Raw genomic sequence first — 22139 nt, 5'->3', positions numbered from 1 at the left:
TTTTTTTTGGCTGTGCTTTCAAGTCCTTAACAACAGCTTAGGGAACATGGATCACTGCCATACATGCTGATGAACATGTGAGAGGCTCTGTGGTTTTTACCTGCAGCATGTTACCACAATCAAACGAAGCGAAACAGTTAGAAGGAAGTCAGATTTGTGCGCTCATTAACATTTGCATGTGATTGATTGTTGGGTGTGTTTTCAGGGATGCACAATAAGTTTGGTTGAACAAACAGCCTCCTTTAACACACAAAGAGCCAGGAATGCAGACAATATGCTTTGGGCACTTCAGGAACACTGTTTTTTGTGGGATAGATTGACTCCGATTGCTGAGGACTTTCTAATATTTATGACACACTAAAGGAAAGTGGAAATCCCAAAAAGGGATAAGAAAGGGGAAACTCAAGCAGGAAATGAATTTACTTAGCAAAAATTAATATGACAGACTAAAGGAAAGGGGAAAACCCCCAAAGTTAAAACAATGGAAACTCAACCAGGAAATTAAGTGGATGAGGGATTTATTTTCTTTTGAGGAAATGTTTGACATTGTGTAGTAATGCTTCATTTCCTGTTGCAGCACTCGCAAATACAGCAAGTTTGACTTCTAAAGCGACGGCAAAGGCACCAACCAATCATATCGCATTGCAAATATCCCAAGAATGACACACTATGTCTTTATGGCATCTATGACTGCTTTCAAGGACGCAGTTGAGTAATACATTTACTGTTTGTATAAGGTCTGAGTAGATGGTTTAAGAGAAATCCCAGTTAGTTTAAAAATAGCTCAAGATATGCACATATAATACATGAAGCTAAATTATTAAGATTTGGGTTGTAGAATATTCATCAGAAAAATAAATAATAAATAAGATAAATGTAAGAAATAAAGTCAAGAAAAAATATTATAGCGCAGTTATGACAATAACTATAAACATTTCCTATGATTTAGACTTTTATTATATACCTTAATTAAAGTTAAGTGTTAATTTACTGATAGCAAGGTTTATTCCTAATTATGAAAATTCAGGTTTCCCTAGTCTAAATTGGCTTAAAATATTAGCTTGTCTTTTCTTGTCCAAACCTCGTCTTAAAAATATTGTGAATAATACATGTCCCCAAAACTATTTCATATAAGTCTTCGTACCGGTCGTCACTGTAGCGCTCATCATTAACCATTAAGGCATGCTGCAGGCAGGTTTTGGCAGCTGGCAGCACATTCAGGACTAAGTGAAGGTGCACTCGTCTGTTTCCATATCTATAGTAAATCACAGTAAGTGCTTTGTCATGATGCTCAGGAATCTGCTCCCATGGGCTTCTTGTTATCTGACAGGCTGTTTATGAATGGTATAATGAAAGAGCCGAGATGTGTGCTTCACCTGAAACATTCCCTTGTGGACTCTTTATTGCTGCACTGAATCTTCATAATTAACTAGATAGGTTTTTCATTTAAACATTCAGTATGGCCTGCAGAATTGTAATTTCATTGTCTTTGTTTTAGCAGTATATCCATCTAAAATATGCAAGTATGTCTTTTATTTAAAACATGGTGTCAATGATTGTTATACACTATTAAGATATATCCTTCAACCATTCGCCAATTTAAATGAGGAATTTAGTTAAACAGAAAAATAAAATATTTTTAACATCCACTTCTACATCTGTTAGATAATTAGATAGATATTAGATCATTTTCTCACAACCAATTGACTGTTGCTCCACCTCTCCTCCCCATTAGGTCCACCCTCTCTGTGACTCAGTTTTCCCCCTCGGTACCAAAACCATTTTTATCTTACAAGTGTATTGTGATACAGTAAATGGCAAGAGGCTGCACAAAAATATCTATTAATGTAGGCTGGCAGAATAATGAAGGCTGGAAGAACACCGGGATTATCAGAGATGCAAGCAGGATGACTCTCACTGTAGGAGGCAGCAAACACTGGCTGCTTGGAGACAGGCTGCTGTTGCTTAGCAAAGAGACGGAGAGCGTGTGCATTCAAGGAGCAGAAAAGGGAGGTAACTGTACATGATGAAAGCAGAGAAATACTGAGCAGGGGAAGAGGAGGGAACAGTATGAAGGATGAAATGAAACCAGTAGATAAAATTAGCTGACCGCCCCGTGTTTTGAACAGGTTGATGCTGACGGGAAAAAAAAAAAGAGAGGAGGAAGGAGTGGGAGGGGGAGCTGTACCATCACAGCTGAATGTATAATCAGCAGCTGCTGCCGCTGTCATGTGAGCAATAGCAGAGGGAGGGAGAGAGACATAGACTGGAGGCACCTTGTTCAGTTAGCGTAATATTCTGGTTGAAGATGGATTGAGCCATGGAGATATAACAGCAGAAGGAAGGGCGAGCTTCTGCTCCTGCCACCTCACCCAGGACTGACTGGCACAGGCAGGTCGTAACGTGGCAACCCCTGTTACATCTTTGCTTCTTCATCCCTCCGCTGCTGCTGCAGCTCTAGTATATTTTTAGCATGTCAAGCACAGGCATTGCTATGGCTGGTAAACGCTCTCTTCTCTCCAAATCTGTTATGTCTTTTTTATTGAGTGCATTTTGCTCTGTATCTTTTTCTCATCCATCCTCTTTCCCTTGAATTCTTAATGCTCTTGTTTTCACATGCTGTATCGGTAGCCTTTTTCTTGGGATTCTACTAATCTGGTAAGCGCACAGCAGACTGAGCTGCCACTTCACGTTGACACGTCATGCCTTGCCATCTCATTTTCCATATGTGATGCATGACAGCAATGTCATTATAGGATGTAGTCTTCAGGTTTTGCATTATTGCTTTTTAGTTTCCTTGGATGATTGTTTAATGGTCATCTCTGTGTTGCTGAATTAAATGTGCACACAGAAATGGCCGATGTGCTGTGCCTGCAGTACCTGTTAGATTGAGCACTCGAGCTGGTATCCAGCTGGCATCTCAGTGAAACCTCGCCTTCTTTATCCTCCATGCCATATTTCATTAGAGTGATAAGGGCCAGTGACCTCTGAACTCTCCTGTACACTCATGCTTACAAAGGGAGGAACAGCGACTGGCACTGATTGCTGGTGTACACATAGTTTTATGTAAGATCGTAATTGGACACCAGCTTGTAGTAGGTTCAAAGTCCTCATACCTTTAAACGGCCCATGCTTTCTTGTAGGCACAATATGTTTTGATTAAAGCAGATTATTGTAATGTGTCTTACAAACACATCTGTTATGTGTCGGAAGAAGCTAGTTTTGTACTTAATCAACAGGCTTCATTAGGCCTGAGGTGGGTAAATTATCTGTCCACATTTGTCCATTTTTACATCGTTTTATTTAATCACGGTTTTTCAAATATGTATATTGCTGGCTACTTGATTACCTCATCTAAATTGTGTAGAGTTGTTTTTATACTTGTGTGAGAGAAAGACTGCTGTACCCTAAATATCTTGTATGAAGCACCATCTTAAGTCTCTGAGTGAAAAATATGTTTTGCTTTGGTTATATAGTGTACTGTCATCTGCCATGCAGCCGTGAACATTACCATACAAACTCTAAAAAAGGAGCAGATGAAGTCCACTGACACCCCTGAACTGCTAACGCCTCCACACACTCATACTGCAACACACACTGCCCACACACATGCATCCAGTAACATTTGTAATATCATGCCTGACTTCTCTGTAAAAATCTAGTAGCACAATGTTGAATTTTAAACGCACTTGCAAATGCCGTTTGTACTATATCTGTTCTAACACTGCTTTGTTGCTCTGTCTTTAGGCCTACTCCCAGGATGCCTACATCCGCGGCCAAAGCAACTACAGCGGAAATGCCTGTCACATTCCTGACCCACCCCCAGTATGCTACCCTAGAGTAGACTGTAAGCCTACGGGCATGGCCCAGGCGACAGACACAGCGGGGCAGGTCTGCCGAGGGCCAACAGCACCTCCTGACCATGGATACCGCAAGGAGATCACCGTGCCCCCTTCTCCTCCTCCTCCTCAATCTTATCCCAAAAGCCAGATGGCAGTTTGCATGCGCAACGACAGTGTGAGGACTGTGGTGGTTCCTCCTGATGCAGCCCACATGGTGCGCAAGGGTCCAGCTCACAGGATGGATTTCATGGATCCTGCCTTTGTCAGAGGGAGGCCTGGGTCACTGGCTCAGTATCCTCACCACCGAAAGGCTGATGCCTATCCCAGTGGTCCAGGAATGGTTCCATATGGAGGTCAGGTACCTCACTACCCAGGAAACCATCAAAACATTGATTGGCGCACTTACCAGACATACAGGGAGTACATCGACAACAAAGGAATCCATTCCCATGGTAGCCGGACTATCCAGGAGAGGCTTGACAGTTTTCGAACTGCCAATCAGACCAGCTTTGGTGCTACTCATCACATTCCCCGAGGAGACTGGGGCCCTAAGGAGATACGACGGAGAAGTACCTCCCATGAACGGTCATACCAAGGACCTCCACCCCACTTTCAGATTGCCCCACGCAGTGCCTCGCAGGACCGCATGAGCAGTGCAGAAAGGATGGGCCTTGCCAGGAACTGGCCCCCTCGAAGCGTATCCCAAGATGGGCTTGTGCACAAAGCTCGGGCTCACTCCACAGACTATGTTGACCCTGCAGAGCTGGTAAGACTCAATGAGAGGAGAGGAGGGTATGTAAGGGCAGAACAAGGTACGAGGCCCAGCAGGCAGTCCATCCCTAGACAAGCCATGCTCCACAGGCCTTCTGTTGGATACAGTGGTGGCATGAGGGGGGCACCCAACCCTGTTCTCTACTCTAAAGGACCAGACTCTCATCAAACACGCTCCTCACCCATGCTCTCAGACAGACCCTCACATTTTGGAAAGAGCACAAGTGCTGATCATTCTTTTGCTGAGCAAAGAGTTCCAGTCAAAGGAAACCATCCAGGCCGCACTACTAAAGGGCCGAGCAGGATACGGGCTGAAAGCGTGCAGCCTGTCGAGGCAGGCAGAGACGCAACATTGGTAGGACACAGGTCTTCTTCTACCCCAAAACAGATGCCTCAGAGGCCTAGCATCCTCAAACCTCCCCACCTAGTCCCCCAGAGTCAGGTGAACGGGCGAAGCCCAACAGAGTCCGAAGTGGTTCTGAGGGAGAAGCCCCCCCCTGGAAAGAACCCCAGTCCTCTTCGACACCCTTCCTACATTCTGGCTGTTAACGATGACGGAGCAGATTCCACAGCAGATGTGGCGGCATGCTGGCTTCCCAATGATGCACGTCGAGAAATACACATGCGCCGCCTTGGGGAACAATGTCACACCTCCTGTTCTAGCAACCTGGATGAGTCTCTGGACTCCATTCCATTCATCGGTAAGAGAATTGTCAGTTGTAAGCCTCGACAGATCACGTTGTCATGGCGACTACCACAGGCAGTAGTAACATGAGGAAGGCTGGCAGAGCTGATACTGTAGCTAATTAAAGGGCTTTAACCATTGATGCTAATAGAAATCAGTTTAAAATAGAAGGATGAGAGACCGAGTGAGGAGCCTGCAGACCTTTGTCGTTGAATTGATAATCTGATTTAGCGTATCATTGTTCTGTGTATATAGAGCTGTGGAGATGTTCACAAATTAATTAATCTTCTTGGGAAGATGATATTAATCAGGTTTTTGTTGCATTCAGAGAGGGGTTGCAGGATATTTGGCTGAACTGGGGTGGAGAGGATGGCTTAAGCCTTTTGGAATAATTTAATTTCTCTTCCCTTTACTTTGTTTTCTTGTATGTTCTTTCCTTTGGTTGCATTATACTTCAGCAGTCCTGTAAGATTAAACCGTTCTCAATAACTCTCTTACCATTTACGTGTGTTAACATGTGTTTCAAAGTAAGCGTTAACTTGTGGACATTGAGAGGGTTTCAGAAAGTTTCAGTATCAGGTCTTGTAAGTGGCAAAAATCACATTTCTTAGTGTGGTTGGAATTTAGGAGTATTTAGTCCTATTTTAGAGAATCTGTTGTAATCAGATCAGAAGTGAGAAAATATTTAAAATTTATAGCTACTCTGTGTGTTTACTGGTGTGCTTTGAGAACATTGCTAAAGTGACATTGCTGTAGGCGAGACTGTCAGGCAATGGGGGCTTTTAGATTTCGTAAAGCTTCTTTTATATCTTCTCTTTCTTTCGCTCTCCATCAGCATTTCCTCATATATGTATCGGGTACGTTTAGGTGTCTGTCAGTAAAACAAAGGCTCTGTAAAAATGGATATCATGTTGTTCTTTGTTAGTTTTTGCCAAATCCAAAACAATTGATGTGAATGGAGACTCCTTCTTCAAATGTGAAAAAAAAACCTGCCTCCATTATGCTCCCAATGTGTCATCCAAGTGTTTGTTAGCCCTGGAATTCATCTGAGATGCTCGCGAGTTCCGAGATACTTGCGAGTTCTTGTATAGCTGCAGTTACTGCAGTACTCACAAGTTCTAGAAGACAACACCACAATGGGAATATAAATCATATAAAGATGGCAACACTTAACCCCCCTAAATTTGTGATCAAGTTTGTGGTCTTACATTTTGAACCATGAAAGGTTTCAAGTTGAAGGGACAGTTTTTCAAGTATCAGTGAGGTGACCGACAGTGTTTCAACTGTTTGTTAGCGTCCTGTGTAATGTTACTGTGTAGAAGACAGTCCAGGTGCAGACAAAGCAGGCAGTGACAGTGACAGTGACAGCTACACAACACCACCATTCTGGGACTGGTGCCCTGGCTCAGGAGAACAGTGCCCTGATTGAGCAGTTTGCTGGACCTCCATCAATGACCTGTTTGAAAGGCCACTGCGGTGTGAGTCGAGTGAGGTAATTTGGTCATACAAACCAAATTATAATTTTATTTAGCTAATCTACAAACATCGTTTTTCTTGCATCTTAGTTAGATGGCAATGATTTGTATTTTTCACTCTGCACCTTGAATTTGGCCCTTCATTAGTTAGAGCAGACTTTTATAGCTATTCAAACTCATTTCATTTTTGTTTTGGGAAACTATGTATTAGCCATTTCCTAAGGAGAACATTAAATGTTATACAGTCAGATGATAATATCTGACTGTAGATATTTTATTTATCTATTTTCCATTTATGTAGAAGTTCACTTCATGTATTTGAGTTCAGATCCTTTGAGTGTGATACTGACCTTGGATGTATGAAGACTCCATTCAAAGAGCAAATTATTATATTTTGGTGAGAATAGATAATGATAGAAGACATTAAAACTAAGTAATGTTTAGTAACAGTTGACAAGCAGAACTTAGTATCATCAGTCCTTTTAGGGATATGGTGACATCCTTTTCCTTTGCCCTGTTTCAAAGTTGGGTACAGGCTGCAACTAGGACAGTTACTTTTAAATTTAGCTCCACAAGCCCCTTGGCTGCAGAGAGCAGCTTTGTACTCTGAGGTCTCTCAGAATTGGAAGTGCCAGGAGTGGGCGGTACTCAAGAGTGAAGAACTTCCTTCTCTCTAAAAAAATTAAATCATGTCAGAAGAAGATCTGATCCCACTCTGAGCTGTATTTTGCCATGGGAGTCACAGAAATGCGTTTTTTAAAAGTCTCCCATTGTGGATAGATGAGGAAGTCTTAATTTTTTGTATAGAAAGGTCCTTGTCCTTGAGATACTGAATATAGACAAAACAGCATATCCAAAAGGCACCTTACATTAATGTAATCTAAGCCGTTTTGAGACATGACCTCCGGAGGAAGTCTGGACATTTGGGTCCAGACTTTGGCTGAAATCTGTGGAGAGTTTAGGTGAGGGGCGGCTCAGCATCCAGAGGCTGGATAAAACGTATAACTTCTGCTGCAGAGATCACGTTTTTGTTTATAACATGGACACAGGCGTCGGCTCTAATCACCAAAAGCCCTCTTGACCGATCAGTGTCTTCTACGTATATGGCACTGCTTTTTCATTCTGACATATACGTTTTTATCTGTTTTTAATTTATTTTTTATTTTTCCATCTGTCGCTTGCTAGAAACATCGTAGTGATTCCTTACCACTTATTATTATACTCAGGAACTGGCTGGAGAATAGTTTCAGAATATTATATGTCAGACATTTGTGTTCACACATACAGCCCCTCCGAGGGATGTCCAGAGGATCACTGGAATTCAGTACATGTTGGAAAGCAGCTATAGTTGCATCTTTGACAAAAGCTGGAGATCATCTCTGTGCTCACACTGAATGTTTTCTTTTCATCAGATGAGCCAGTCAGCCCCAGTGTCGACCGAGAGGCCACTCCAATCCCACCCTCCGCTGTGATATCTGTTGCACAGTCCATGACTACAGGTCCCAACAGTCCTGGCTCGCCTTGTCTTACCATTCGACGTCAACTATCACATGACCAAGGTGAAAATAAGTGTTGGTTTGGCTTTGTGAAAGAGATGTGAGTAAAGGCTTGGCATAGAGAAAACACAGGATAAATCACAGAAGATTGTTTTATTTTTTTCCCCTTGAAATTACCTCTACAAGTTCACACTAAGTCATATCCGATTGATGCATTATCAGCTATGATTTTAACTGTAGCTTACGTAACTGCTATGTAATTTTGAAATGAATTTATTTAGGCATACCCACCTTCACAATCTCAGTAAATGCAGATGAATCATCTTAACTCATCATATGGTGCTCTTGAAATAATAAATGTTCTAAAATGTCCCTGTAGACCATATCTTATGGTGACCCCCATTTACCCTCATAACTTGGGTTATACATTTTATTTACATTTTTCCCCTCCTTTTACAGACTCCTTGAGAAGTGCTTTAGAGGAATCTGACACAGCCAGCAGAACTGAGCGGTCCAAATCCTATGATGAGGGTATAGATAACTACCAAGAGGAGGGTAGAGGGTGAGTTCATACCACTATTAAATCATGGCTCCCTCCCTTGTTTTATTGCCTATGAATCTTTCTGGCCTTGTCTCTGACTTGAAATAACTTGTCTCTTTTGTTCTTCCACATCTTAAGGAGATCTTCCAGTAAGCACATGCCCAGTTTCAAGGGCTTGAGAAAGGTGAGACACTAACGGAATTATACACATGCCAGCTTTTATTATTCAGTTATTGAGTTCTGTATTCATGTATATTTAGCCTTTTCTGTTGTATTTTTTGTAATTGATGATGGTAATTCTATTTTACATGGCATTGAAATGTATTTGGGTTGAAAAAAATAACAATCTCTTCACGAGTGCAAATGTCATGGAAATGTGATTTCTGCAACAGCCTCAGTAAATATGGAGGCCTTCATAATTTACAAACAATCTGAATTTGATTAAACCTTTCTAATTTACCCTCACTCCTTGGGAAGCGTTCTGAGACACAAATATAAATAGATACTGTGATGTCTTGATGCCCATGTAACCATGACATCACTAGGTGACACTCGGCTTTGTTTCTCCTCCTCCCCACTTTTTTCGTAGCACTTTCTTCTGTCAGCTAATGAGATTTATTCATATTTACAGGCTCTGGATGGACATAAATCATCTGGGGATTCAGGATCTCGAAGGGATTCCTCATCAGATATCTTTGCTGATTCCTCCAAAGAAGGAAAGCTTAACTTAAGGCAGTTTAGTACTGATAAAAACAAGGTACACATTTACAGTCACACCTTCATTTAACAGCCACACATATCACTACTCTTTTGATGTGTAAGTATTTATATTCCCCCATCTCTTGTCTCTGTAGCGTGTCAGTGGAGGAATGAGATCATGGAAGCAGATGTATGGTGTTTTACAAGGTCACAACTTGACCCTCTACAAAGACAGGAAAGATGCGCTCTCTCATGTGTCGACACCATCTGAAGAGGACCCGCTACGAATCAGCATCAAGGCCTGTCTGATTGACATCTCCTATAGCGATACGAGACGTAAGAACGTGCTGCGACTAACCACCTCAGACTGCGAGTACTTGTTCCAGGCGGAAGGGAGGGACGCTATGCTGTCGTGGATCAGAGTCATTCAGCAAAATAGCAACCCGGATGAAGAGGTGAGTTCTACTTGGCCTAATTTTGGGTGCCGTTCAGCCATGAAAAGATGGGCACACTGCACGACAGTCCTAAATGCTTCATCATTCCAACCAGTAAACTGTCATCAGGGCCGAGCCTAGCACTTGCAGTCAGTTACAGGAAAAACAAGCAACTTTAAACAAGACTCCAATTTAGATTTGAAAGAAAACGACAGGCACACCCATCAGGTTAACAACAAAGGGAATGAAATACAATGAATGTGGGAGTGAGGTTGAGAGGATTACAGCCTTTATTTATAAAATACCTGGAAACTTGTTCTACTCCAGGAGAACAAAAACCAGGTGGCTCTTATTGAAGAGTTAAGAGAGCCAATCAGAAAGCTTCATTTCAGCCAGACCCCATTAACTGACATCATCTGGCAAAAACGTATTCTGGTTTCCGAGATGGAAGCCTGGAAGCACATGTTCAGGGAGGATCAGAAATGTTTTGGAAAACATATGAAGATAGATGTCGTTAAATTACTGTATGAGACTGCCAATATAAACCATGTTGGCTGATTTAAGAGCAGTAAATCCATAAAGCTGGGGTCTATTTAAACTAGACTTGAACTCAGTAGAGTGCATACCTCCACCAAGGCCCTACCGTCTCCTTATTTGGATATCCTCCAAATTGCAACACTCACAAATATCAGTCCCTAAAATATGTGTTTTCCATCAAGATCTATGAATTATTTTGAGAAACCGACAAATTTGAAGAAAGAAAGTGTGTTGTGAAAGAAATTCCTGAATCTGCCCCCGGATCCAGATCTGCAGCAACATTTAAAGTGGGTTTAAGTAGTTTTTGCTTAATCCCTCTATGACAGACGGACAGAAGTATGCAGATTAAAACATAACCTCCTTGGCAGAGGTTACAAAAGGCACCTGGCAGGATATCTGTATGCCCGTTATGTGGAAGAATATGAGACTTAACATCAGGCATTGCTGCGATAGTACTAATGAAATGGTCTGAAAATTTCAGATCAAGATTTAAGTGACCAAAATCCGCATGGTCTATTTTTTTAAGACTTTCATAACTGCATTTCTATGATATTACAGAATGCTTCTGTCACAAGCCAGGACCTGATCAGTCGAAAGATCAAAGAATACAACTTGATGAGGTAAGCAGGTTTCCGCTTTTCCCCCATTGGCTCATAAATCTTCTAGGCCAACCTGAATGTTGACATTTGTCTGTATGTTTTTTTTTTTTTGCCATTTGTGTTGATCAGTGCACCCAGCAGCAGATCTGAACCTTCCCCCAAAAGCTCCCGCCAGTCCCTCAGCATCAAACAAGCTTTCATGGGAGGGAAAACCGAGGGCAAGAGCCACAGCCCCCATTCACCGAAAACAGGAGAGGAGCGAAGAGGGCTGAAAGGTAAACAGCGGCTCCTTTTGGTGTAGTTAGAGAGAATTTCTAATCTCATCGGGCTAATTTATTTGATGTATAAATGTGTAGATGACTCCAGTCCACCGAGGGACAGAGCTGCTTGGAAAATCGGTATCGCAGGAATGATGAGGAAGCCGTTTGAAAAAAAGACTCCTGCTGGGGTCACATTCGGGGTGCGGCTTGATGACTGTCCAGCTGCACTGACTAACAGGGTGAGTTCCCGTCTCTATTTACTAGTGCAGGGTCTGTTTTGAATTGGCTTGTCCTGTGGTAAAGTTGGTTGCAGCTTTCCGTAACTGTAAAAATGACCTGCAGTAATTCAGCCGCAGCAAGCAAAGACCTGCTGCTGAACTGAACCTGTTAATTCAAAGTTCTGTAAAGCTTAACTCGGTATGCAGACCTCTGGACTCGAGAATCAGTAGTCATTGCCGTGAGCATGCTGTTGCGATGATCGATAATGTCATTTAAGTAGACGAGTCCCAGACGCTGCTACTACACACACAAACACACACATTAATAATGTCCAAATCACCCCAATTTTAACAATGCACTTCTTTGCGCCCTTAACAACAAACACGTGCGAACAAGTTGTGTAACTCCTGCTGTGCTGTGTACAGTTTGTTCCTCTGATCGTGGAGGTGTGCTGCAACGTGGTGGAGGAGCGAGGTCTGGAGTACACAGGGATTTACAGAGTCCCTGGGAACAACGCTGCCATCTCCAGCATGCAGGAGGAGCTCAACAGCAAAGGCATGAATGACATCGACGTACAGGAAGATGTGAGTGACTGACAGTCTGGCTGTTAAGTACAGAGTTCCACTTTCCTGACTGACATCGACCTCTTAGCAGGGATTGATTTGTAACGGCATCTCCTTCTTTTGTATCTCAACAGAAATGGCGGGACCTCAATGTCATCAGTAGCTTGCTGAAGTCCTTTTTCCGAAAACTTCCAGACCCTCTGTTTACAAATGGTAGGATGTAATTGTAATCTTGCTGAAATGTATAACGACAAAATCTCCAACAAATCCCTGGATATTGATTTCTTATGATCTGTTCTTTTCGACAGAGAAATATGGAGATTTTATCGAAGCCAACAGAGCAGAAGACTCGGTGGAGAGGTTAAAAGAGCTCAAGAGGCTGGTGAGTGAAAATCTAATCTGGTATTTTATTTGAATAGTATTACAATAAGAGGTGGGGGAATTTCACAATTCTTAGATGCAACTTTTATTAGTTCATATAAAGATCAGCTCTAGGTGTGAGTGATCAGAAAAGCATAGTGTAAGCGGAGTAATGTAATGTCAAATCAATGTGGACATCACTGACCACTGTTAGTCTGGCAGATTTTTGAATTGAAAACCTTATTTTGTAAATTACAGCACATTTGTAAAAGCAGTTACTGTATAGAATACTTTTTTAAAGCACACATCATGAGTGAAAATGCATTGCTCAAGTCACACAGCGATTTAAAAAAAAAAAAAAAAGAATCATGTATAGAAATAAAATTCTTGTTTTTTATCATTGAATTGTAGCTGTCTGAATCAAGTAGCCCTCTGAACCAGAAACGAAACGCCAGGTGCCTAGAGATTCCCATCCCTAGTTACAATTAGGCATTAACTCTGATACACTGGTTGTTATTTTCAATTCTTGCAGATCCAGGAATTACCCGATCATCATTTGGAAACTCTGAGATTCCTCTGTGCTCACCTCAAGAAGGTTTCTGACAACTGTGAAAAGAACAAGGTAATTTATTTTCCTAGAGCTGGCAGAGCTGGCAGTGTTAATGTCATTACACAACACCTTCCCCTCCGTGTGAATCCAGGAGTCCTTTGAGGATTATTTCATTCCACCTGATTAACTTGAACTTAATCTGTTCAGATGGAGCCTCGTAATTTGGCCATAGTGTTTGGTCCAACACTGGTGCGAACCTCTGAGGACAACATGACCAACATGGTCAATCACATGCCGGACCAGTGCAAGATAGTGGAGAACCTCATCCAGCAATATGACTGGTTCTTCACTGAAGACGGTGACGAGGACCCTGTTGTATGTGGCAGTTCATTATCTTTTATTATGCTTAAAATACATACACTATCTTTGCCTGTTTGATATATAAACGTAGTTATTTAAAGCTGCACAAATCTAGATTTTTGTAGAAACAATGGCTTAAATAATGCTAATACAGGGATTCTGCAGGGTCTGAATTTTAGGGCTTTAAATTTAAACATGTTTCAATACTCTGACCTAGTTTGTTTTAGTTTAGTTAGTCTTAACTGAATTATGCTTTCGCAAATATGAACTCACAGAGAACTGTCACCATCTCTGCAAACTGTCCAGAGCATTTGAGCAACACAGTACATTGTTTTAGCATCTAAACCTGAACTGGCAGATATTTCCCTCATAACAAAGATACCAAATTTAGTTGATCGCTTAAATAAAATGCAGCTTTAGATAAAAGGCAACTTTTGCCTTATGTGTGGTTATTCTCATTTGTTTCCCCTCATGTATGTAATGTGCTATTGTGTCATTTCTCTTCCTTCTGCTAATTCCCTCCATGTGTGGCTCCAGACCACAGCAGAGCAGGATAGCACAGTGCAGTCTCAGCCTGTTCCTAACATCGACCACCTGCTCCTCAACATTGGACGAACCACAGCATCACCGGGCGAAGTCTCAGGTAAAACCACCGGGACTTTTTTTCTCAGGAGTCACTACTCCTCCGTCACCACAGCAAATATATTTTACCATGACAGTAAATTCTGTATTTCATTTCTAATCTTAAAGTAGATTACAGTGTGAAAATGTGTTGTATAGACTTGTTTACTGATAAGAATGTTAGAATGTTAGCTGTGTCATTTATGCTTAAATGAGGAGCATCGTGCCTGTTTTCCTTAATTTTAAATGCAAAACCAACCTGCAAAGTTTCATTTGTGCTTCTTTTAAACAAGCTTTTTCAATATTTTTTCAATTGCTACACTTTTGACTATTGGAAAATTGTTGAAAAATACTTTGCAATTTGCTTAGCCTTTTCTATTAATTAATTTATTTCCAGATAAAAGTCTGTTTTGTTTTGTTGTTGGCGTTTCCCCCCCCAAAAGATAAAATTCTTCAACTTTAATTTGTCAATTTCTTTGCTTTACTCTTTTTTATGTTTTCTCTAGCGCAAGCCATTTTTTCCTCCCTGTGCTTTACCTGTGTTGAGACGACGACTCCTTTTCTTTCAGTTCTTTTCTTCCCCTCCTCCTCGTCTCTCACATAATCCCTGGCATGTTTCTCAAGAAAACCTAACAAACTAAAAGAAACTATGGAAGTTTTAACTCTTCTGACCTCTGCCCTTCTGTGTGTAGTGTCCTGTTTTTCTCCCTTATCCTTGTCCAGCACTCACACATTACCCAATCTTGACACAGGCCAAGTGGGCGGCGTCTATCACTCGATGATGTCACTGATGGACTCTGTTTTGTCAGTGATGGACAGCTGGGACTGTAGGAAGAAGGACGAGTGTTGTGCCCAGTGTAGCTGCCTAGTCTGCAGAAACCCGCAGCTCTATTAAATTTGGGCGAAAGGAGGAAAAGAGATAAAAAAGAAAGAAAGAGAAGTCGATGTTTGTCATTTTTCCTGTGGTGTGCACGTCTCATATTTAAACAAATACCCTAAATTGAGGGGATACAGAGCGATGCTGCTGTTCTTTCTCTGAAAGCCCTTCTGCTGTCTCTTGTTGTTTCTTAAGCTGATCGCAAGGACAAGTAGCATGGTACGGTCAACCTCAGGTTCTCTCTCGGCCATGTGGCATAATGTGTCATGATGTCTGAGGGTGGGGTCGTAGTGGTGGGACTGAGCTGGATGTTTGCCCCCCACATGCGTTTACACAATAGCAAAGCCACACATGCAACCACGTCTCAGGCCGATAAATCTGTAGTGACTGACGCAGACACACAGCATAGCAGAGAACTGGGTGCAAGTATTTACTGGGACAGGTCGTTTTGTCTTTTTTTCATTTCAACGTCCTCCTATTGTGTCTTTTGTTCTCTGTAATGTCCTTATTTCAACGGTTATTCACCGCTTAAGACATAGACACACAAACACATAGGGTACCTCCTCATCCCATACCGTTACATAATGTAAAACACCTACATCCATCACCGACATTCACAGTCTCCCTCTCCAGCCCGCGCCTGTGCACCGATGTACACTTTTTAAACCTAAAGTAGATCATTTCCAACGCAGGAACTATTTTAGGAACTATTTCAGGAACTATTTTTGGAACTGCAGGGATTTTACCTGCAAGTAAAGCAGAGGAGCCTGGTTAAAGTCCACACAGGCAACCAGACCTCATAGTTTCAGCTGAACTTGTGTGTATTCCCACAAGTAGCGTGCAATACAGTTCTCTCTCACCTGTGAGAACTTGTTTTTCATCTAAAGTCTCTGTACCTGTCACTCTAAATCTTGTTCGTGCTTACACTTGCTCGATTCCCATAGATTGATACAAATTTGAGTTCCTGACTTTAGTTCCTGTGGTTTCATAATTCCTGGAACAATTTTCTTATTTTTTATTAGCATGTTACTTTCGTGTTTTCTTCTTTTGAACAGTGAGTAAGGAGCGTTTTGTGAAATCTTTGTTTTGCCTTTTTTTTTGTTGCTGAAAATGTAGGGCTCCCTGTTAAAGGAGGAGTTAATCTAGCTCAGAGTAAGAGCAATCTCTGTTATGCTAAAGCTTGCCTGCGCCGGCTGTATAGACCTCGACACACTTACTGATCTGTTCAGCTCAGGCCCCTCTCAGTCAGTCATCACTCCCTCTCCTCTGTGACATCTTTGAGTTGGGAAAGAATGCCCACAGCTGGTTGGTGGCTACATGTGATGCTCTGTGACTGGCGTGTTTGTCCGTGATGTGCCGTCGTCCCATCGATACATAAGCATGAGCTGCTGTTTGTGTGTTGGTCTTCTGCCGGGGTTCACCTCCTTTTTCCTCTCATCCTTCATCTCAGGCCTCTTGCTGTTTTGTCCACTCTTCCATATTCTGCTTAGTGTGGACACTTGTCTCTTTTCTCTCTCTGAGCAAAACAAAAATTTCATCTGCTTTCATAGAGCTGCTCTCATTATCCTCATCGTGTCTGTTGGTGTCACTCTGAACAAACGTGTAACCTGCCTCTTCTCTTCTGTTGTGTCGTTGGCTGTTTAGAGCAAGTCACAGAGGTCACAGACTTTTACTAATGACTCTCTTCTCTTTAATGCAGATTCAGCATGTAGTGACTCCTCCAAAGCTAAGGTAACGTCCTCCTCATGTGTATTCTCACATAAAGTCCACATTTTGTTGTCTTTGTCTTGACTCTATCTGTTTTGGTTCTGTCTCAGCAGGGTTTGTGGGGGTCAGGGAAGGATCAGTGTAGCAAAGAGATGCTGCGCTCCTCCTTCTTCGCCAGCCGTAAACGCAAGAAGCCCAAGGACAAAATTCATCCTAGCAGCTCAGACGACGACCTGGACGGTGTGTTCATCAAGAAGGAGCTCCCAGAGGAGAGTCACCAGCAGCCTCTGTGGTCCCCAGACACACGGACCGAGGAGGAGGAGGAGGGGGAGACGGATGAAACCAGCGAGAAAGAGAGACACAGCTCAGAGGAGCAGCTGGACAAAAGCAGCAGGAAAGAGTCTCTCTCCAGCAGCCTGATGTCGCAAACCTCCCTCTCTCTGCACCCGGAGCACATTTCCTCCTACACCTCCCCCCCTCATTCCCCAAACCTCAGCTACCGGATGCCGATGGCTCACCAGTCCTCTCTGTCCGACCCGCCCTCCAACTACGATGACACAGTGTCCGACCTTGGTACGATGAACAGCACCAGCTCTCAGGCCTCGGTGCCCAGGGTGAGACGCGGCCGGACGGTGGCACCGGGTCAAGAAGCGGGCCCCAGCGGGCTGGGGGCGGAGGTCTGCTCCATCACCTCCGACTACTCCACCACCTCCTCCATGACGTTCCTGACTGGAGCCGAGATCAGCACCCTCAGTCCTGAAGTGCAGTCTGTGGCCGAGAGCCGGGGCGGAGACGATGCAGATGATGAGAGAAGCGAGCTCATCAGCGAGGGAAGGCCGATGGAGACGGACAGCGAGAGCGACCTGTCTGTGTTCACTGTCGGGAAAACCGAGCAGAGAGAACTGCAAGAAGCTCTGCGACCTCTCGCCTCCCACAGACTCATCGAATGTGACACGCTCTCCAGAAAGAAAGCCGCCAAACAGAAAACAGACAGTGAGTCGTCGCTGGAAGGAGCTCGGAGCGATAAAGATTCCAACAGACTGTCCTGTGTTTTGGGTTCAGCTAAAGGCATTTCAACCGGCAGCCTCAGCTCCTCGTCTCGCAGTGAGCTGGATAAGACGGAGCCTGCGTGGAAGCTGAAGATCACCGACCGACTGAAGGTGCGCTTGCGGACGTCTGTGGACGACATGTTTGGCGTGGGCAGTCAGAGGATCCGGTCCCCGGAGGGTCGCAGCAAGAAGAAGAACATCCGACGCAGACACACCATGGGCGGTCAGAGGGACTTTGCAGAGCTGTCCGTTCTGGGCGACTGGCCGCAGCACATTTGCTCGGGCTCTCGGTCGGAGCTGTCAGCCGTGGACCGGCTCAAGCCCAAGTGCACCTCTCAAGACTTCTCCATCGGCGACTGGATTGCCAGAGAGCGCCACCGCACCAGCAACCCCGAGGTCAGCCTCGACTTCCCTGACCAGCAGGGGGGTCTGTGCAGCTCAAACTGCCAAAACCGCAGAGCCTCTTCCTCGTCGGAACTCCCACATCGTCCAGCTGAAGCGGTGAACGGGGACGTTCCCCAGAGTAAAAACCTGAGCCTCTCGGCCACCGCTCACCCGCATAAACTCGCCAGTTCCCAGGTGGTTCATTCACGATTCTATCAGTACCTGTGATGTGACGGACACGTGTGACTGTGTATGTTCTTTGTCTGTGACATATGTACTTACTTGGGAGTCTGTCGATATAATGTCTGTATGACCAATGTTTGTGAATGAGCATGTTGTACAAAACGTGTCAGGAGTGTGCGTCTGTAAGTGATGTGTGTGCTCGTGAAAAGAGAATTACTGTACACAGGGATCGTTGATCTTGCTCGTATATAAGGCATGGAACAAAATGTTGTTTTTACCTTTTTAATTTCTTTTATTTTTTAATGACAAATGACTCTGGGATGGATCAGCAGGAGGATCCCCTCCCTCCTAATTCAAATCCCTGTTATGCTGAAGGTGGAGAGGACCTGTTGCTCGGCGACGAGCCTGTGAAGCATGTGCGAGTAAGTGTGAACACTCAAGAGTTAAGATTGTTTAAAAGGTTTTAGCTAAGTGGCTTTAAGGATGACCTGACTTCTAGGATGAATAGGAAGTAGTGAAAAAAAGATTTTTAGTATTGCAGAGGAGCTATTTTTGTGTAAAGAAAGTTATGATGTTTAAAGTCAGTGAGTCTCTCAGTAACCAAATGAAGAATGTACAGACATGCTTGCTGTAATACTGACTAAAAGCTTTAGATGCTTGTGTTTCATTCTAAAAGTGTACATATCCCTATTTTTCTGTGTACTTGAATTGTTTTTGGTACAGCCTGTGTGTGGACTGCTTACAAGCTCTCTGCTGTCAAAGGGGCCTTTCCAAAGGTACAAAGGTCACGAGGAGACACTGGAGTTATGCAAATGGAGCCAGATGTTCCCCCCCCCTCCCGGTTATGGGGTTTTTAAGAGCAGTGAACAACGTCCCTCTGATGCAAATGTTCTGCCGTGTACTAGTGTCTGTGGTTCACACATCTGCCGGTGACTGGCAGGAGATCGCAAAGAGGAAGCAAAAGAATCTGGGTGAAGGAATCAGAAAAGAAAATCATGTATCTTCACAATAGGAAGTGCCTCACAATGAAATGTTAAGGGTGCCATACTGTCTTTGTTGAGAAACACGAAGATGTTACTGTGAATGACATTTTTATTGTCGACTGTCATTCTACAGGTTAGGAACCAATATGCCGAGCTTCCATTCCTTAGGCATTCCACTCTGGTCTTAACATGTTTTGTACTTTTTTTTTTTTTCTTCTTCTCCTTCTCCTCCTGTTTTTTCATTTTTTGATTTTAACAGAACTTGAATTTTAAATAATTCCTTGTAAAATAAGTAACTTAAATGTACATATAAATGCCATGTTCTAGCTGCTTTACTTGACATTTCCATCAGATGGCAGGATTAAGTACAGTATTGAGAGATGACGCTCACGCGGCCTGTGAGGGTGTTGCGGGCAGTTTGGTACTTCTCTGTGAGAGAGAGCGAGAGGAAACATTGGATTGAGCTGGACCATTTGTACCGATGCTGTGTTCCTCTGACTGCGAGAGGTCCTGAGACACTGGAAATAAAATTTGTCAATTGCAAAGGTTCATGCGTTTTTGTTTCCTCCAAAAAAACTTAAGATAAACTGTTGAAACACGAGAGTGATGTCGGCAAACATTTCAAAATGCTTTATGTACAAGTTGCACATACAACATAAAGACTTAAACAATATAAGATTTATACACTTTGTACATCAGCTGACTAGAAACCACTGACAATACTGACAGAAGAGACATGGTGGGGGGGGGGGGGGAGTCAAGCCATTTAACACACAAGGCAAAGAAATTCACAAAATAATGAAGGTTCAGCATAGTTGACTCACTAGTATGCAAGTTTGGGAGCTAAAGATCTGCAAACGCAATATTAAACATTTGTTTCGGTATAACTCTTCAAGTAGTCTTTCAAGCAGACACGGTAGTTCATATTCACCCTTTTTCCCCCTGGTCTAAGATAAAAATGTTTCCTACTTAACAGTTTCCAATCAGTTTTATATTCCAAAAAAATGAAATCATGATCTGTGTTGGAGTTGTCGACAGGAGGCGCAGCTCGGACGAAGGTCATGTTCACTCCTCCTCAGCATCGTGTGGGCTCCTAACATGAACATCTCACCCACATTAAGGCACAGTGACTAAAAGAAGAGTTCGATCCACATGTACAGGGCGAGAGAGACGTTTAAACGTTCCCTCGTTTTGTGAAGCAACTAAAGGACCTGATGCAGCCGGACATCCACGGTACTACTGAGAGACAAGAGAAACAAGTAGCAGTTATCATACCAACAATCAGAGCGTCAGTTTGCAAAGGTTATGGGAAAGTGTCAGCCTCTCAAAAGTTGAATCTCAACGGAATAAATGGATTTGTGGGGGGGGGGGGGGGGGGGGGTAGCTTGTGCTGCAAAGTGCTCACTTGAAGACAGGTCAATGTCAAAAAATGGGCATCATGTTTATCCTCTACTTGTCCACTAGAGGGAGCACTAGTCCATATATTCAAATCTTTCTTTCCACATCCGAGATGTACTTCAATGTCTGATTGGTGTCCAGCTCAGGAAAGGAGAGCCCCCCCCCACCCCCCCACCCCCCAGGGTAGCACATGCTCGAGTCTGCGTTTTAGAGCTAAAGTCCGATTGGACAGGGGGTTGTGGGTCGACTGGGTCAAGAGAGAGAGAGAGAGATCTGTTGCATATTGTGCTTGAGTAACTGGTCCGGGTGGGGTTCGGACGGTGGGGGTCGGTGTGAAGGGAGGGAGGGTGGGGGTGCTCAGAGGGTGCAGGTTTAACTGTCGTCCTCCTCCTCCTGCTGGTCGTCCTTCAGCACCTCCGGAACCCGGAAACACTCCTCGAAGAAGTTGACCAGAGACTGGCTCAGGTGCTGCTGCGTCCCGTCGCTGTTCAGAAAGTGTCCTTCGTCTGGGTAGATCTGCACAAATGGATTCTTTCATGATCAATTCATCTTTTAAAAGCGTAAAAAAGCAAAAACAGCTCAGTCCATTCTGAGAAACGGTTTAGTAAAGACCAGCTGGTGCAACTGTGTGGTTATGACTATAACTGACTAACCCTCATCTTATTGGTTCAGTCTTAGTGGGATTACAGCTTCTGTTTACAATAAAAAGCTTCCTCCCCAAGGTTATGTACGGAGTGGCCAGTTCCTTGTTGTTAGTAGTTTTATTACATGATGTGTGTATAGTTGAGAAAGAACTACAACACACGGAGACATTACAAACTACGCATGTGAGCAAGATTATCTTAAAATAAAGATTTCTCTCAAGCAACTAATTGCAAATCCTGACAGCGTTAAATGAAAGTTAACATAAAAAGGACCTATCTAAACGAATTCAGGACCTAGTACAAAATATTTTAAGATATTTCAGAATTTGTAAAGCTGAAAATTCAGATTTGTTTAGATCCTGAGAAAACCTTGTCACATAATCCAGAAATAATGATCATTGAACAGTGACTTCAGCTCACCTGTAGAGTGTAGTTGGCTTTCTCGCTGATTAGATGGTTGATGAATTTGGCTGTGTGCTGAAAGTGAACCTTTTCTGTGAGGACAAGATCGGAGAGACACGTGAGACACCAATCACAGTCACATACTTAATGTTTCACTCTCAGTGCTGAGAGAAATAAAACGTGTGTAAGAGGCTGTCTCTGTTACCGTCGGCAGTTGGGTGAATGATCAGGTACTGTTTTTCCAGAAGCTGAACCGCCCTGTGTGCTAAATTTGCATTCTGAAGAAAAGAGGAAGCAGAATAATGACCCTCTGCTCCAACCTCCGTCTAATTCAGCAAAACATCTTGTTGCACGATTTGGATAAAGACACACAGGAGTTAGGAGTTTACCGTGTATACGCGGGAATCTGTCTTTAAGCCGAGGTATCGTTCAGAAAAGGCAGATGCTGCGATTTGGAAAAGAAAAGAAAAACAAGTTTAGAAAGAACAGTTGTCTTCCCA

The 22139-nt window shown here is 43.2% G+C and overlaps 2 protein-coding genes across 2 annotated transcripts in view; one reads left to right on the top strand and one right to left on the bottom strand.

The window, feature by feature from the left end:
* arhgap21b (Rho GTPase activating protein 21b) overlaps positions 1–19740 on the top strand; it is a 35436-nt gene extending 15696 nt beyond the window's left edge. Inside the window, exons 8-24 of the mRNA XM_061084682.1 lie at positions 3748–5314; positions 8186–8332; positions 8729–8831; positions 8949–8994; positions 9442–9567; positions 9665–9964; positions 11039–11100; positions 11209–11354; positions 11436–11578; positions 11984–12142; positions 12256–12334; positions 12430–12503; positions 13014–13103; positions 13239–13406; positions 13929–14034; positions 16589–16620; positions 16710–19740. Of these exons, the coding sequence (XP_060940665.1) occupies positions 3748–5314; positions 8186–8332; positions 8729–8831; positions 8949–8994; positions 9442–9567; positions 9665–9964; positions 11039–11100; positions 11209–11354; positions 11436–11578; positions 11984–12142; positions 12256–12334; positions 12430–12503; positions 13014–13103; positions 13239–13406; positions 13929–14034; positions 16589–16620; positions 16710–18257 (4896 nt within the window). The 3' untranslated portion in view covers positions 18258–19740. The remainder of the gene's footprint in view (positions 1–3747; positions 5315–8185; positions 8333–8728; positions 8832–8948; positions 8995–9441; positions 9568–9664; positions 9965–11038; positions 11101–11208; positions 11355–11435; positions 11579–11983; positions 12143–12255; positions 12335–12429; positions 12504–13013; positions 13104–13238; positions 13407–13928; positions 14035–16588; positions 16621–16709) is intronic.
* Positions 19741–20965: 1225 nt separating this feature from the next.
* LOC133018346 (dipeptidyl aminopeptidase-like protein 6) overlaps positions 20966–22139 on the bottom strand; it is a 57137-nt gene continuing 55963 nt past the window's right edge. Inside the window, exons 23-26 of the mRNA XM_061084693.1 lie at positions 22029–22084; positions 21845–21917; positions 21658–21731; positions 20966–21109 (exon numbers count right to left, since the gene is read on the bottom strand). Coding sequence (XP_060940676.1) covers positions 20966–21109; positions 21658–21731; positions 21845–21917; positions 22029–22084 — 347 coding nt within the window. The remainder of the gene's footprint in view (positions 21110–21657; positions 21732–21844; positions 21918–22028; positions 22085–22139) is intronic.

Source organism: Limanda limanda, chromosome 13 (assembly GCF_963576545.1).
Source record: "Limanda limanda chromosome 13, fLimLim1.1, whole genome shotgun sequence".
Lineage (NCBI taxonomy): Eukaryota > Metazoa > Chordata > Actinopteri > Pleuronectiformes > Pleuronectidae > Limanda > Limanda limanda.
Note: the sequence above shows the minus strand (reverse complement) of the source record. Positions and strands in the feature narration are given on the sequence as shown.